This window comes from Leuresthes tenuis, unplaced genomic scaffold (assembly GCF_036924035.1).
Source record: "Leuresthes tenuis unplaced genomic scaffold, fLeuTen1.0.hap1 SCAF_10, whole genome shotgun sequence".
In the NCBI taxonomy this organism is placed as follows: Eukaryota; Metazoa; Chordata; class Actinopteri; order Atheriniformes; family Atherinopsidae; genus Leuresthes; species Leuresthes tenuis.
In genome coordinates, this window is record NW_027325364.1 from 9,216,357 (window position 1) to 9,233,948 (window position 17,592).

A 17,592-nucleotide genomic window follows, 5' to 3' on the forward strand; every position below is an offset into this window, starting at 1 on the left:
ACTTGTTGGGTTAACATGGTGACAGTAAGATCCTGTAACATGATAAAGTTTTCTCCAGTTTAATTCTCTTAAAAAAATAAGTTACAGAAACCTTTGTATATGCTGCTAGTTGTAGTCTGTCAAAATCTGCAAGTCAGGTGAAAAACAGAAAACAGTGTTTGCCAAGAAAGTTAATTGCATCTTTTGCTTCTACTTTTATGTTGATTTTCTGGTTCGTACTACTACATGTAGCAAAATGTATCCATCAGAGCCAGAAGATCGAAATCTTGAATCTTGAAGGCTCAGTGAAGCATTGTTCTTTCAGCCAATAGGCTTTTGGTCTAATCATATTAGTGTTACGTTGAATTGGGGTCACAGCAAACCAAATTACAAAGAGATTAAGCTGTCCAAAACTATTACAAATGCTCCCCATCCTTTCTGACTGACACTGGTCCTACAATGCAGTTGGTCACAAGGAGAAATTCAGTAAATGAAACCACATCCCAGTCCTCAAACGGAGGTAAAGCAGGTTTCTTGGAGCAACTGACCGGCACATTTACACTCCTTCCACTTATGAAAGCAGCCTGTGTGACCCAGAAATCTCTCCTCGTCCTCTCTTGACATTGAGAACAGCTAGAATTTGCTTGTGCTTGACACTCTTTGACACCCCTGGTCAGACTGACTAGGTTGCTCATCCCTTTACGTTGGAGCATGCAGCAGATGCACGGCCCCCAGGGAGCTGCTGCTGGTTCAGATAAGCAGTTCCTTTCATCAGCACCGTGGCTTTTGCACACACACAAGCTCAAAGGAGAGCAGCAGCTAAGTGCCTGGCCTTATAACCAGGCCAGGTGATGGGATGAAAGCTGTTTCAGTCGGTGAACAAGACATTACTATTCGCTGGTCAGTTGGCGTGCAGTGGAGGAATGTCGCCTTTGGAAGGGTCAGCCTTACTGGTTGGTTTGCAGAACTACTTTTGTGTTGAATGAGTCAGTCGGCATCTGATCGTTTTGAAAATAATTTATCTAGGTTTGGGTTCCCTGCTTCTTATTTTGTGATGTTTGAAGCTGTCACCTTAAACTAGTTAAAATGAATAGACCACATTTCCATAAAGACAAAGCAACTGATCAGGAACATTACAAGGACATACTTATTTACAGCACTCATTCAGGCCTTGAGTCAGTTACTACAGAAATGTTTTGTCAACAGCCTAGATATGCCCCTCGTTCTTTTCTTGAAGCTTTTCGAATGTGGCGATTTGTTTATGTTTCAAATAGTTAACTGTGAAGATCTTTTAAATTGTTCCTTCTGTTGAGCGCACAAAAATGAAATGTTGGCTCTCTGGGAAATTAATTCAAAACCACACGAGTGAGTGTATTGTTAAAGTAAAACATTCCCTAGTTTAACTGTTAAACTGTTGTCTTGAGCAGTAATCACCTCTTAAACTTTGGTCTGGAAACACACTCACAAAGTGAGTCCCTGCTCGCTGTTTACACTGTGCTTCCTGTGTGTCTGGGCCCCTTGCCCTCTTACATCATCCTTTTCGGAGCAGGAGGGACACAACGGGGTGAGGGGGCGACGGGTTGGTGGTAAACGATGAGGTAGTTCATTAGTTCCCTGGACCTTCCTAAATGAGATGCAGATCCATTATTTGTGTTTCCCTGAGTTCCTCTTCTTTGTTTCTTTTTTTTTTTTCTTGTTCCCGCCCTTCCAGTCTTTTCATTTAACTCTGAGTCCGTGCTCAAACTCTTGTTAGTCTCATTTACATGTTCCAAATAGACCGGATTTTCACGTGATAAAGCACATTTAGATTTTGCTACTACTTGGTATTACAAACCTTTAGTTAATTTTGTTGGTGATATGACTCTGCAGTTATTCCTTTTCTTATCTGTTAAGAGAGTCTCGGGTAAAATAGGGTTTCTACTTAAGAGTGAAGCTCCTGGCTTCATAAATATTGCATGTCTTGGCCTATATTTTTACTCTGCCTCGTGTCCTTACATTACTGTGGAAAACTGGATGTTCTGGAACGAACATTATTTAAAAAATGGTTTTCATTACAACTGGTGACTGCCAATTTAATGTATCTGTAAAGCTTACATTTACTGCTAGACATTTTTCCATCCCCAAGCTGTGAATGAGCAAACACTGTCATAAGAATTTGCTGTCATAGTTTGCTGAATCCATCATGGAGTGAGTCATGTGTTTTGCTCACTGTGAACATTGTTTGCCATGATTCAAAGTTCCCTTGTGAGGTTGACGTACAGGTAGAGAAGCAGCTCTGTGGCATTTTATCTGAAAGCCGTGCAGCTGTGTGTCCGATTCTGTGACCCTTATACTTACACCGAAAGAGGTTTCAGTGCAAGGCTGCAAGCTGTTCCAAGGACTTACTCTCTCTTGCTCCTGCGTAATTTCTCAGCTCTGGCTATGAAATTCTAATTGCTTGACAAAGATTTGTACCCCTTTGTTGCTGAAATAATTAAACCGTAAGGCTCTTGTGGCCTGCAGTTTTGGAGCAGATTATCTAGGTCTATTAAGTAGCATGGATCAGGCTATGCTGTGTGAATATTTTCAAATTTGCTCAAACACAGTAATATGCTGTGAAATTGGATTTCTGCTAAATCACTTTTCATGTGGCAGCTTTCCCAGTTTTCACTTGGCCTTTTTTACTCTCCATGCCACCAGCCAAACTGTAAAGCACTGCAGTAGATTCTTTTGTAAATGTACAGACAGGGAGCAAGATTTAAAAACCACATTTAAGGTTGCACTGCATATACTCTATATTTTGTCCAACTTTCCATGCTCCCAAGTGAGAATTGGCACAGAGTCGTGCTAATTACCTGCTGATCCTCAACCTGCCATTCTGCTCCCACACTGTGCTCAGGCATGCATGTGTCCACCCACCTCTGTAGGGGTTCCTTTACCATTTCAACTGACTTTTAAAGATATTTTTATTCCATTGTATCACTTTTGCATATAAAAGGGGTTCAGCTGCATGCCCCAGGCTTTGTTTTACACCTGCAGCTAGGAATGCCCCACAGGAGACCTGATTAGGATAAGTGAGCTGTGATAATGGTGCGATGTTCACCCAGTGGTCATGCCACAGCTTTAGATGCTTCACTTTTTACCACCATATTAAAGACCTTAAGAATTTCTCTTAAACATTGCGTAATTGTAACTTAACAGGCAGAGATCAAAGATAAAGTTAATTAATTTTACCGGGGCTATATGGCTGGTTAAGTTAGCTGTGACAGTGTCATGTCATAAGCATACACGTGAAGCTTAACAAATACGGTTTCAACCTCCAACTTGTGTGAGATCAAACTTCTGAAATACTGACCACATGTTTCTTTTGTATTTCTCTCCACGGTCTTCCTATAACAAGCTGCAAAGAGTTCTATTTCTACATTCAGGCTTCAGTAATTTAGAGGAAGTGGATGTGCATTGATTTATGAATAATGTAAGTAATGCCACACAAGGATGGACTGTTTTTTTGCTGTAGTCCTTCTCTGGGTGCAGTTCTTATGAGAAGCTTGAGAATAAATATTGTTACTGAATTGATACAACAGCTCCACTCAATGTATGCTTTTGAAACTGTTTTACACATTAGATCATTACGTGTAGATATCTTTTTAAGGTAATATTTGGTCTTTCTCAGGTCAGTTGGAGTTTGAGAGCAGCCATGGCTCAGAGTTCATAGATTACTGAGTTAGATCAGTGACAGAGTTTGAGATTTTGTCAGCACATTTGTAACATCTGTGCAAATATTACTTAAGCTTTCTGTTCAAAGCGCCGTGTGACTGTTGTGTTTACTGTAAAGGGTCACTGTGTGGACGGCTTCTAAATGCACTTGTACCCATCACTTTGTCTGCAAAGAACAGACAAAAACTTATTTTTAATAAGTCATTGTCGCAACAGCAGTAAAGTGAAAATAAGGTGTGCAAAATGAAACTATATACTGTGTTATCAAAATGAACGGTATGTACACATGGGAGTGCAGCCTAAAGAAAAATGATACCTATCGTAGCTTTAAGCAGTGCCAGTAAATCATTAAAAGTTATTTTTATAATAGATTTTTGAAGTGATATTGTGTTTTTGCCTGTTAAAAGTGAGGTGCTGTGTTATGGTGAAATGTAGAAACAGTTTGTTTCAACATGCTGCTGATCAGTGAGATGTTGAAATGACGTCATGACACCACTACTAGTGAAAAGCTCCACGAGGTACAAGTCTGAAATAAACTACACTAATGGTTCTTAAATCATCATTTGACTTCTTGATTATTCACCCCATGTAGACCAGGTGCAGGGAATACCTGTTTCTTTTTTTTAGTCCTGAAACTTTCAAGCCTTGTGCATGCCGCCTGTCATCAGTTTTCAAGACCCACAAGCAATGACTTTTTAAGAATATAGTGATAAACACGAAGTGGACATTTTCCCCTTGTATCCTAAAAGGCTGAGATAGCTAAGTTTCAGAGGGCATTTTACTGAGAACCCTCGGGTTTTTGAGAGCTGTTTCAGCCAGTGCTTAAGTTTTGTAAGTCTTCTTTAAATGCCACGTTAGGTCTTAAGGAGAAAGTAATGAATCGGTTATTTAGTTCGTCTCTTAGCATTTGCTTCAGTTTATAGATCATAAAAACATAAATGATGGTAGAAGTAATTGTTATTAGCAGCCCTGTCATCTGCTATATACCCTCTTCTTCCAATCATTTGGCTGCCCAGACAGACTGCATCAATCAGCCCTTGTTTCACTCCCTTGTGCCACAGCAGCACTCATCTCTCTTGGCTCCCATTCCATTTTCCCCCAGAGAGCTTCAGATTTCATTGGTATTCACTGTCAGTGCCACCTACATACCAGAGAGTATGTTACCTTCTCATTCTCATCATTGTTGACAGTATAGATCACAGTAATTGTCTGACCAGTCACTTCTTTGTGGCTCCAGTTCCCAGGTGTATGGGAAAGAGCTTAAAGAATATAAGGCAACACAATACACATCTGTCACTGATGGATTTGCACCTACCACCCTTAGTACCCAGGATGTCATATTTTCCCTCAGGGATCTGTGAAGAAATGGTGTAAGGTGATTTCCAGAGCGGGGCTGCAGGATTCACCACCCGATAAGTCCAAGTTACGTAATGTCTGAGGTTCTGATTTCGCAGGGATGAAGCTGTTTATTTAAGCACATGAGGACTTATTCAACAAAAAAGGCTATATTAATCATGTTGTGTGGGAATATTTCTTTTTTAATTTAAATGATGGCTCCTGCTCTCAGCCCTCCTACACAGTGATGCATTTTGTCACAAAATTGCACTGAACTGATTCCAGTTTTCAGCCTCTTCTCTGTTTATCTCACTGCCATCCCCCTGGCTTCCTCTCTCTCTTCTCACTGTCACTGCTGTGTTTTGGCTGCTGTCCCGTTGCCATGCAGAGACCACAACAATGGCCCCTCTCTGTCACAGCACATCTCTGCCAGGGGAATGCTTATTTAATAGTGGCATGCTTTGACAATGGGGGAAAACAATGTCTTGTCTCCCAGCTGAAGTCTTTCATAGACTCTATCTGCCCATCAGACTTTGTCCAGCTCAGGGTCATCAGCAACAGCCTCCATTTCCCTGACTGACGACATAGCGTCTCCATATGTGAAAAGCTGAGCACAGATGCCATGGGGCATGATATCTTAAAGCCAGTTACTGAGCACCTGTATTTGCATTTGTGAGTTGTGACTCGTTCATTTGTGCTGCAACGGCTAAACAATAATTCAGATTTTTCTCTAACAAAGGAACAGACAGCCTGCTTTAGGTCCATGAGGCACTTTCTACAGATGTATACTTAAAAAAACAAATCAATTGTCATTGAAGTTGCACAGAATTGGGCCCGCTGCTCTGTGGTCTTTTCTATGCAGACTGACCAGCACGGCATTTGCAGAGTAAATCCTCTGCGCACTCACTGTCTCAGCATGACAGCCCCCTACTGTCTGAGTCGTTTAAGCCAAGGTCTGAATAATTTAGAGCATGTTGCCCCAGTGTTTGCCCTCAAAGACTATGCAGAAGAAAATGTGCCCTGACATGGTTCCACCGGGAGTGCGGGGATACAGTGCTGAGTGGACAAAGCAAAGTGTCCCTCCCATGAGGGTCTTTGTTTGGCAGTCAAAGCCTGGAAAACTAATGTTTGAGTAGGAGATACAAGTTCAGCAGACTGCCAAATGTGAGTCATATTCACTGCTGTCCCAAACAACCGGCCCAGCAACTTATTTAAAAACTTTCCAAATCTTTGAGCACATACTGAATAGGTGAAACTATAGAAGCTGCCATTGAAATGTTTAAATCAAAATCAAGTTGAACTGCTTCTTTCTTCAACAGAATCCTTACAATACCAAAAAGAACTTTCTGTGTTTTGTTCTGCCAAGGACTCGGGCTGTTTGCTCAGGCCACTCTGTAGATAAACCAGCCAGATATAGTAGAAATGGATTAGATGTATAGTAACAAGAGGAGGCTTGTGCCTCATGATTGTTAGATTGAAATAGAGTTTCAGAAAGAAGAGTTTTCTCCTCTGTCATCGACTCCACCCTCACTGTGGGTGGTTTACGTCACCCACGTCGCTTTGCTTCATGAGTTCAGCAGCTAATGGAATGAAGGGAAACGGGTTGAGTTCTGTTACTTGTCTTGCTTTGTCCTCTTCATTTGCTCACTGTTTTTGTTTTGACTTTCCCTCTGTCCAGCTCCCCACTCAGCTCCAGTAAACTCTTTGAGGCCTGACCCAGAGGGGGAAAGCAGTCCCTCCAAGACAGAAAACCCCCAGAGGATGGATGCTTCAGCTAAGAAAGAAACAGACCGACAGCTGACTACCCCAACAAAATCTGACGTCATCTCTCGATCACCTCGCTCACCGGCATCACCAGTCCCCAGGTCAAACAAAGGTAAACACGAGTTTTACCTTTTCGGTTCAGTTGTTCATAGTGTACACTTACAATGGAAACTGAATTTGGCTTAACTTGAGGCAGCACTCTGATAATGGTGCAATCTCATCTGCTCTCTGCTGAAGTCATTTCAGCTCTCAGGGCAGTGATTGCGTGCTTTCAGTCGCAAAGCAGAATCCAATAGAGTGGCTGTAGCTTTTTCTGAGGTGGTGGGGAAAAAAAAGCCTTAAACACATGTTATATGAGAACATTGCAGCTTTGCACTTGAAGATTTCAGATGAAATCAAGTTAGTACAGAAAAGATCTCAGTATAATATGAACAAATGAGCTTTGTTAGTAAGTGGATGGCTAATGCTGATCACTACCATGTCCTGTTCTCTAATGAGGGGCAGGCTGAGGGTTCCTGAATAGGAATCCCATTTCACTGAGTAATGCCAAGCAGGCATTGAGTTTGACCTAGCAGCTGCACCATAGACGGTTCCATAATGCCACTACTTGAACTCTTTGTAGTGCCTGGCTAACGGCAGGTACAAACTCTTAGGAACAAGTTTAAGGGTTTTTGGTGTGTAAGCCTCTTTACTCACTCCTCTTTATTCTTATTATCTATCAATCCATTCACTGCAGTCACAGTCTTTCTTCCCTTAAACCTCTACAAGTTGATCCCCACTTCCCCCAAAATTGCAACAGCTCCACTCAGTTGGATAACTCAGTTTAACCTTTTAAAACATCTTATATCTGGACTGCTTGATTTATTTAATCAGTCTGCTCTAATTATCAGAAATATGTAATTTAGTCTTTAATTTCCAGATTCCTTCATTTCCAGTCTTCCCTCCAGGTTCCTTCATCACTGGTTCTGTAAAGCTCATTACTTGTGAGGTTGTGCACCATACAATGAAGATTAAAGCACTCTGTGACCAAATGAAATGATGACGTTTGCAGGTCAGCTGGGAGCTGCTGCTTATGCTTGGCTTACATTTTATAGCATCTCGAACATTATCCCATGACAACACAGATTTAGACGGTTAACTTTAGGAATGTTGATCTACTTTGTAATTGTAGTGACAGAAAATACAATGTTGACACAAACACAGAGCTTTATCTCCCTCGGGGGGTGCCCAGTGGATTTCCCTAATCCACGTTATACAGAATATCCTCCTCCACTACTCGTGCTGACATTCAGAGAAGAGCATGTGGGCACAATCTGCAGCCCAGTTGATAAACGCAGTAGTAATTTCTAAGCCCGTTAGTTTTGTCTCTGAAGCTTTGTATGTGATATTGCGATTAACGTGGTGAGTTGCAAACAGCACATTACACTGACTAAGACCATGCACATGATATTTCCATCATCCTATAAATAACAAAGTGGGTCAGGGGTTGCTGTTGCAGGAGGCTGCATGGCAGATTGTTTTCGTATCTAAGATTCATGCCTCCCCCTATTTGATGTTGCTGAAGGATGAGTTCCTATGTGGTTGATGTTGGACATCTGGTCTGTGAAGATTGAGGGGGATGATGCAGCGTAAAGGCTCAAGAAAGATCAAGACTGCTTGTGCCATTGTTTTCCAGCAGAACCAGGTTATTTGTGGAAGTAACAGAAAGTCACATGGTAGATGATTTCAGTAGCACTGATTTCAAGTTTGTTTTTTTTCTAAGTGGCCAACATAAATTAACTGCATTTATTTATATGCGGGGGGGTATTCTCTGAAAGAAAAAGATGCACCGCAGTCTGTAGCTGGGAAGCTGAGATTTCTTTTATGAAACCTTTTTCTGTTTAGCTTAGTTAATAAATGGTTAATTTGATTAATTTTGTTAGCATGTCACCAGAAAATATGCCCATCTAACTTACAAGAGGGAAAAGTGATGTCTTCAGATGTCATTTATTGTCAACTCAGTAGCCCAGGAGGTAAGATGTTGTCAATTTGGTGTCGTTTCTTTTTAACTAAACTAAAATGATCCATTTGATTTCCGATGCCAATGAGTTCAACCCACTGACTCTTTGCAAAAACAGTTTTAATGAAATATTCTTGGTAGGGTTTGCAAAGCGTGCTTGTGACTAATTTCTTGAAATGGCATGGCCGCTCTGTGGCTTGCACTCTCTTCTCCCTCTGCATCTCCCGAGTGCCTTCTCTGAGGTATTCAGAAGGAGTTTTATGTATTAACATACATTAGAGATGACACTGAAGACAGACAGTATATAGAAGTGTTCCCCCCTCGGGCATCTCGTATACAAGCCAAACATACACCCACTTCAAGGTGTCACAGGAGATTTGATGTTCCTGCCTTATGCTGCAGCTTTTACTGAGAGGAGATTGATGTCCCTGTAGTATTTTCTGAAAACATTCATTCACCGTGTGCTTCCTCAATCTATTGAATATGTTCCAAATTACCCTCAGGTTGAGCATTCGTGTCGTAACGTTGCCAGCTTCCTCACATTGTCTTGTGCCATGCATTTCCTTTTAAAGACTTTTATAGTTTTAAAGACGTTTGTTGTGATGACTGAGTAGCCTCGAAGAGAAAAACATTTACTCATATTTCTGTTTGTCAAAGGGCTGCGCATCATTTTTGCCCCCAGGCTGGTTCGCAGTTGAAGGAGGCTGGAAGTGCAACTCATTTTTTTCTTTCTTTCAACACTGAATGATTAGAGGACCTATTGTATTATGATTTTATTACAGTTTGCTGAATTGTGAGTCTACATAATGTAAGTAGTTGTCAAAGATCGATGGCAGCCAAGATTAGCAGCTGAAATATGCTTGACTTTTCTGTCTCTCTTTATTTGTTGTAACTCTCATTATCCAGAAGTTTGTTGTATCTCACACTCAGGTACTCAGAATATGTTAAGACTTTCATCAGTTGCAAGAAAACTAAAAATGTGTTTGTTTATTCTTATAAATGCTGTGTCTGAAACTGTTATTCAGTGGACTGGGCAACATACAAAGTTTATACACATTCACATATCCTCTCCCTCTTCTTTTTCCCCATCTTCATTCTCTTCTCAGACATCATGAAGTCGGAGGAGAGGCAGAAGCTTGCAAAAGAACGCAGAGAGGAGAAGGCCAAATATCTCGGTGAGTGAAGTTGGAGGAAAAGCACTTTACACATGGAGAGAGCTCCTCCTGGTGTTGGGGTGGAAGAGGTTGTCATCAGTGTTTTTTACTTCTGGGTTGGCTCAATGCTGCAAGTAGCATGCACATGTTTCACAAGCCCTTGGAAACAATAAGAAGGTTGTTTGGTTGTTCTGCAAAAACAAACTTAAATCTGCGAAAGTCAAGCAACCATTTAACAGCTGAACATTCATTTTCTGCATGCAAACTGAAGCAGCGAGCACTGTCAGCGTTTGCTTATACTGTTGTTGACTCGTCTTTGCTTTAGCTCACTTTTGCACTAAAATAAACGTGCTAACAGTTGGAGTTAAACAGAGACATCCCTCACACTGACACCTTTATGAATATGAGAAATGAACAGGTTTATAGTGATGAATATTTCTTATGGCTTTATTTCCGCTTCATGCAACAACTCTAAGTCACAGAAATACACAAGTCTTCTAGACTTCATCCCAACTGATATTGATGCAGTTTGATGAAATGACACAGCTCTACCTTTTGTTTTGCAAAGTCTTTATTTTGTGTTAAACACACAGCTGTCACATTAACACCGGCTCCACGCTGGTTTTGCACTGCTTTGCATGATTGACAGTTGCCTCTGTCTTCTTTCACCCTCTCCTCTTGCAGAAGAGCTCAGCAAGTTGCAAGGTAAGCCACTCACCTATGTTCATGTGGTGGTGGTGATGACCCTTTTGATCGCTCAGATTAATTTGGATTTCTTGCCTTAATTAAGTTCAGTAGTATTAACGAGAGCTGGGTAATACACCAAGAACTAAGAGATAACACTTCCCCTTTTCTTCATACCATGTCTTCCTATAAAGCAAATAGATGCAGTAAATAACCATTAATAACAAAATGCATAAATCCTGCATCTAAAAATACATTATTTTCTTTTAAATTGGAATAAGATTTATTCAAAGTGAATATAGTAAACATACAAAACACTATATTTAGTTTTGGTGCTATTGCCCAGCCTTAGGGCAGTTGAAGTAATTTCAACCCTCATGGTGTTCCTCTTTTGTTTTTAAACACATTTGTCTTTTTTTCTTTTTTTTGTTGTTGCTATGGCAAATTCACCTAAATGTCGTCTTTTCTTTCTCCGAACATCATCAGTATCCTTCAACCAATCATGTATCCACAAACCAATCATTTAACCATCATTTACAATACAAACACGCTGCAGGACAGTTCCACGTAAGAGGGTGTAGCTGCCCTGAGTTTCAACTTTGTTCATCCTCCTGCTCCAGCTGCAGTCACCCCCCAGCTTTTTGAATTCAGAGATGACACGTTTGAACCACATGCCGCAAAACCGCTGATTGCCATCCTGCTGGAATAATTGAAGGTTTTTAGACAGATATAGTTTGGCTGTAAAATTGTATCTAAACGTGTTTATTTTGCCACAGAGAAAAACAAACATTCACAAAAAAAAAAAAAATCTCCCAAAGATAAACGTGCTCATTTCCGTTAAAGTTTAGCCACGTAGCTGAAAAGAGACTGTAATACGTTCAGATTTCTAAATCATATATCACATATCCTGTGACAACTTGGATTTCTCTTTAACTAGTTGTCATTTTACTTCCTCGTTTGTTGTTGCCTAATCCAACTGAGTCTTCGAATTCTGTTTGACACAGTTGATACTGTGGATCAGTCTAATTGAGCGATCACTGGAGCATGCCAGATGGTATGGGTCTTATCTAATACACTGTCAGACTGGATAAAAGAAGGCGTGCAGCCAAAGCCTGTGTTTACAATATCAGCTTAAAAAGAGATCTGGTTGAATCTCACAAACAGTTTTAGTTTTAATTGCAGCACAATACCACAGAGGAAACGTTTCTGCCTTGTCTGTCTTTGGCGGGAAGGTATAAATATTTTATCTACCAGGGTTAGAGTTGCCCTTTGATAATGACTCTTAAAGACCTTACTATAGTAGGTCTGTGTACGACTGTCAGCAGTTGGTTTAAGGATGCATTTTAAAGTAAAACACAAGCTTACAATGTTAATATTTGTACATTAATTTAGAATTTAAAGGCCTGAAAATGTATAAAATATAGGAGGAAGGAAATGCTCTGTATGGATGTAGAAAACTGTACTTGGCACGCTTTGAATATGGCAATATTTGTGCGCAGTTGAGACCGTTTTCACCTCCCTCTGTTCTCAACCCACTAAATAATGAAAGGGTTTTGTCTGCGGTTTTCATAGAGTACCATCCCCTACAGCTTTGTATCACTGGAAGTTAGAGCTGAGGTGTTACTCAAAATGAGGCCATGAAGCCACGGTGAACTGAGATGCGCACTGCAGCAGTCGTTTTCTTTGCTGCAAGGTGCTGGCAGGCAAGGGCTTGGTATAACTCAGCTTTTTGTTCCCATCTCAGATGAATGCCAGTCTGTGTGCCTCCTAATAAATTTTAACCCTGCTATCCTCAAGCATTCCTACAGTTACTAATCACAGTAATCCTAAACCTAAAACCAGTAGCTTTTGTTGCATCGTGCTCTCGCAAACTAAGCTTTGCCTTCTTGTAGCAGCTTATTCTTCATGGCGTTTTTTCGTTGCAGTTTATAAAGAAACATGGTGAGATGTGTTCAGTTAAAGGCAGCTGCTAAAGGCTTCTTGGTACCCTTTTTGAATAGCTCAGGGACAAAGAGTATTTCCATATCAAAGAGGGGTTTATTGAGTCATGATGCGATTAGTGTGACATTAACATCACCTCAGAAGTGTTATGAATGTCTTACTTGACATTATGCTGTATGATGTTAAAAAGTCCATTTATTTTTTCAAAACTCAAAAGGGGAGTGAAGCAGAGGGTGTTTTTTCTTCTTTTTATCCAGAGACCGCTTTAGATGTGAAGTAAAGAGGAGCTTGACGTTTGGAATATTTTCTCCAGGATTTAAATTGAATTTTGTTTAAAATCCTCCAGTCTAATAAGTTTGTGTGGGTCAGATAGCGATATGAAAATTCTGACGCAATAATTTGAATAAAGACCAAATCAGAAGCTCATAGTGTAAAAATACTACAGTATTCCGACTGGAGATGGAGGAGAGACTCCACTGTCCAGAACTGATTAGTAAAAAATCTTCTCCTAACCATGACTTGTTGTTGATCTTAGCTGCCAAAAAGAACCAGTGGCTGGAAAAGGAGGAGAAGGCCCGACAGCTGAGGGAGCAGCAGCTGGAGGAACGCCGCAGGAAGCTCGAGGAGCAGCGGATCAAGGCTGAAAAACGGCGAGCAGCCTTGGAGGAGAGACAGAAACAGAAACTGGAGAAGAACAAAGTATGTTTGGATGAGAACATAGACTTCGTTTTCAGTCTTGGGACAAATGTTGACTCCCAGACAGTGTTCACCTGAGGTGAAAAGTGGAGGCCATTTTAATTGGAATGGTACATGAAAAGAATCAGCTGCAGATGGAGGGATTTACAGTTTTACTCAGGATCACATGAGCCAGACATATTGTTTGAATCCAGGCTTTTCAATTGGATTCTGTTTTAGCTCTGTGTATTGCCTACATTAGAGAGTCTAAAAGACATTATTTATTCATGCATCTTTCCTAGGAGCGCTACGAGGCAGCTATCCATAGATCAACTAAGAAAACATGGGCAGAAATCCGCCAGCAGAGATGGTCATGGGCCGGCGCACTAAACCAGAACTCCAGCCAGAAAGAAGGTGAGTACATGGATCACACGGGTTTAAACATCTTTATAAAATCATACCTGAAGAAAAGGGCAAAGCTGCTGCTCAGCTGTCTCTTAAAAGCTTGTCATTCCAACAAGTACAACACATGATCATTTAAACTGGCAACATTATATAGGTTCCGCTTTAAGCGATTTTTATTGATCTTTACTGAGTCCAGAATTCCACATTTTATCATGAGTTAGATATCCTACAACATCAGCAGTTATATCTGTATCCAAAAATATATTTTAAATGAAACCATGAATAATACACCTGAAATCTAAATACCATTTAGTTTGTATTCATTCTTTTTTTAATAGCATGTGAAAATATCCATATATAGTTATACAAATGTGATTTCAGAAAAAATCTAATTTCAGCATGTAGAACTCTAAAAAAGCAGCAAATATTTGATACTTTTGCTTGAAAAATATCTTAAACAGTTAGAGCACTGCTGTGAAATTAGTGCATTATTACCTCTTAAAAACAAATAAATATTCAGTTAGGTTGTAGGGTTTTGCATTATGTAGTGGATTCATAGGCATGGACTCTTCCTGACAGTTGTCTGTTATATTTGAAATCTATTGTGGTTTTACTGCTCCAGTCATACCCCTCAACACAATTTCCTCTGAGATCCACTGGAGCGCTGTCTCTACAGGCTGTTTGCCTCTTGGACATTATTTCAGGGCTATTAGCCTTCGATCATGAGTACACAGTATTGATTACACCAAGTGAAAATGCATTCTGCTGCTTTCACTGCAGCAGCTTCAGTAAGCAGGGTTCCATTGACTAGCAACACAATTGAATTAGTTTTATATTAATGCTTATTTGAATAAATACATGTCCTAATTGCCCAATAGAAAATTAGATTAGAGTCTGAAATGGCTGTGGAAGCTGGGTGAAATGGATGTGATGTTTTTAAAGATGCTGAAGCTTGATAGATGCTTCTGTCCACCGTGCAATCTCCCTCAAGTTAAAATTCTAAATATGAGGTGTTCTTTGCTCCGTATTCCACCATGCAATCACATCTGCCACATACCAGGGGAATTATTGACACTCAAATCAATAATTCCTTACGGCCTCCCTCAGCAGCCTGTCAGAAAAATAAACAAGTGTAAAAAGGCAGAAGCGGAATGGCTAAGAGATAAAGATTTTATGTAGGGAGTGCTCCAAAGTACCCATCTTGGCCTTGATTTATTTAAAAATAAATGATTTAAAAAAAAAAAAAGAAATTTGTGCACTTAAATGAAAGCTTTCAGGCTTAGCCTGCTTTAATGTTGTAACTCTATAACTGCAATGTTCTTTCAATGGTGCCAATTCAGGAGAGAATGTTCAGTTGATTGGAGTCTATTTGAGGGATAGAGAATTGGGATAGATGCAATCATTGCATGTGAAGGGTGACAAGAATTCAAATTTGTGTTAGTTTTGATGTGCTAGTTGTTATCATCGGTGAAATTCGTATTACCCATAAGCCACTTCTCACCATTGATTTGGTTGTAAGCGTTGTTTTACAGAGGTCATTTCCACTCCATGTGTTTTATAGCCTTTTCAACACCAAAGCAGGTTATTTGCGTCAACGGAAAACGTGCCCCTGGAAAGACTAACGACTAACCAATGAAACTTTATTGTGTAGGCTGACATCAACATCGTGAAATACATTTGCATTATGTCTGCTTAGTGGCACATTAAAAGATAAGGAGCTGTCTTGCAGTCTGACATTTTTATAGCATATAGGTGATGAGCTGAAATGAGCTACTAGCAAAAGAAATGTGACACGGTGCTGTGATTATCCAGCATAAGGAAGGTAAACTTTCTGGGAATAGATGTTTTTAATTAATTTTCAACCTTTTTAAGCACCAACCAAAAGCAACATATCTGTTACCTCCACTTTATTGAGCTAATAAGAGAAATGTTGGAGGTATAGACGCTTTTCTGTTCGTAGGATACGTTTTTAAAAACCCTGGATCAATCTAGATTATTTTTCAGATGTCAAAACCTGTACAATTAAATCTGAAATAATCTGAAAAACTAAGTACCAAAAACATTAGCATTTTTAGAATTAAGGTGTAGTGAATCTTTATTAGTTTATTAATCTTTTTTTTTAAATTTTTTTTTTGTAAGAATGTGTTCTTGCATGTCTCACTTTCCAACCATGGGCTAGCTGAGTTGAACAGATTGTGAAATGTGCAGTCAGCGGACGGCCCGCACGCAGGATTGGGCTTTTCATATTTCACACATTATAGTGTATTTGCCTCCATAAAGGGTGTGTATAAAACAGTGAAGGCATCATCTTGGCATAACTCATGACGCCACAGATGTTCCCCCCCCTCTTCCTCTCAGCCATGTGACCTGTGTGAACATCTGTGTGGCGCTCTCTTGGCTTCTTAGGCAGATGCTCTTTTTCAGCGGCCAACCTGCCCAAACACGTGGACTCTGTTATAAACAAGCGACTCTCCAAGTCCTCCGCCACACTCTGGAACTCCCCCAGCAGAAGTAAGACAACATCTGGAATGCCCCCCTCCTGTTTAAATGTATTCATCATTTGGCCGCTGCCAACACCTCCGAACCCGTCCATCACTGTCTTTTTTTTTTTTTTACATCTCCCCCTGTCTGATTTCAGTGCCTCTCCTGTGCTTGATGGTTGACAGCGGATCCATTTTCATTTTTATATTCTTCAGACTTTGAGTGAGGGTTTCATTTGACATGCTATGCATGCATTTTTTATCATGGGAGTCCTTCTGGTGTCTTTTTACTTTCCTTTGATTGGTTCATTGTGTGGTAACTGCTATTTCATTTGTGGTGTCTGCATTGTCAAACTGGTCCTTTTGTTTTCTTTCTGTTTAAGGAATGTGTTTGTTGTCTTGAATGTGTAATCAATTGATCGCATATTATATAATTAATCATTTTGTGATTACAAAATTATACAATTCTTTGAATAATCAGCCTTTACTCGTGTTTTTAAAGACTACAGTTAATCAGGTCATGGTGTACTCATACAGAGGAAAAAATAGCGGAAAAGAAAGCCAAGTTAGTGTGTGAGTCAGCAGTTTTTTTTAAGAGAGACAATGTATTCTGAAAACTCCAGAGGAGACTGTTCCTCTGAGTTACTTGGAATAATGATTGGATAACTATTGCACGCTCTCTCTTCTCTCCTAAAAGATTGCACAATGTGAGCACTGAGTCTCAGCCTCTTATCTCATCCTACAGCAAACAATGTCTCTCCACCAAATGGATACTGATGATGTGTCTCAAATCTACCTTTCTACTCTGACTCTGTGCTTAAGGCTGTGGTTAGAAATACCCGTTTAGACAAACATTTCATTTAATGGTCTGTCTGGGGTGGTATACTCATAAAGGCCATGGTTGTAGCAGACACATTAACTGAACATTTTTTTCCTCTACTTATAAAATATTTGGATGTCACTGATGTGATTTTGTGTGTTTTATAAGGTCCTTTCGCCTCTACGTTATTATATAGTCCTACATGTGAGCCAAATCAAATCTCTTGTGGCAAATCTTTTACTTCTTATTCATTGCTTTGTTGTGTTTGGTAAAGAGAGAGATGAAGAGTATAATTACCTGGAATACTATAAATCTTCAGATGCAATGGTTAAAGCAAATTTCTGGTTCATGTCATTCATTTAAGCACAACTGAAGGTCCTAAAACTTAAAAAAAAAAAAAAAAAGATATTTTATTATTACAGATATTTTCTCTTACCTACAGCCCGCAGTCTTGCACTGAGTCCATGGGAGAGCAGTATAGTAGACAGGTTGATGACCCCCACGCTGTCTTTCCTCGCCCGGAGCCGCAGTGCTGCCAGTGTCCTCAGCAATGGCAAAGATGGTCGTAAGTTGGAAGCAAAAAAACAAAGATTTAAACAAAGAAAATATTGATATCTTTTTGATAAGACGCCTATAATATCATGCATTGTAAATTGGGGT

General features: G+C 40.0%; 2 protein-coding genes across 7 annotated transcripts in view; one reads left to right on the plus strand and one right to left on the minus strand.

The window, feature by feature from the left end:
* Window positions 1-17,592, minus strand: part of stk40 (serine/threonine kinase 40) — a 412,820-nt gene that overhangs the window by 255,685 nt on the left and 139,543 nt on the right. The gene's annotated exons all lie outside the window — the stretch shown is intronic.
* map7d1a (MAP7 domain containing 1a) overlaps window positions 1-17,592 on the plus strand; it is a 36,281-nt gene that overhangs the window by 5,999 nt on the left and 12,690 nt on the right. For 3 of the 6 annotated variants that reach the window (XM_072393838.1, XM_072393839.1, XM_072393841.1), the window contains exons 2-8: window positions 6,689-6,886; window positions 9,880-9,948; window positions 10,612-10,632; window positions 13,088-13,251; window positions 13,530-13,641; window positions 16,039-16,143; window positions 17,375-17,497. In XM_072393838.1, coding sequence (XP_072249939.1) covers window positions 6,689-6,886; window positions 9,880-9,948; window positions 10,612-10,632; window positions 13,088-13,251; window positions 13,530-13,641; window positions 16,039-16,143; window positions 17,375-17,497 — 792 coding nt within the window. The remainder of the gene's footprint in view (window positions 1-6,688; window positions 6,887-9,879; window positions 9,949-10,611; window positions 10,633-13,087; window positions 13,252-13,529; window positions 13,642-16,038; window positions 16,144-17,374; window positions 17,498-17,592) is intronic. The other 3 variants (XM_072393842.1, XM_072393840.1, XM_072393843.1) reach the window with 3 other exon arrangements.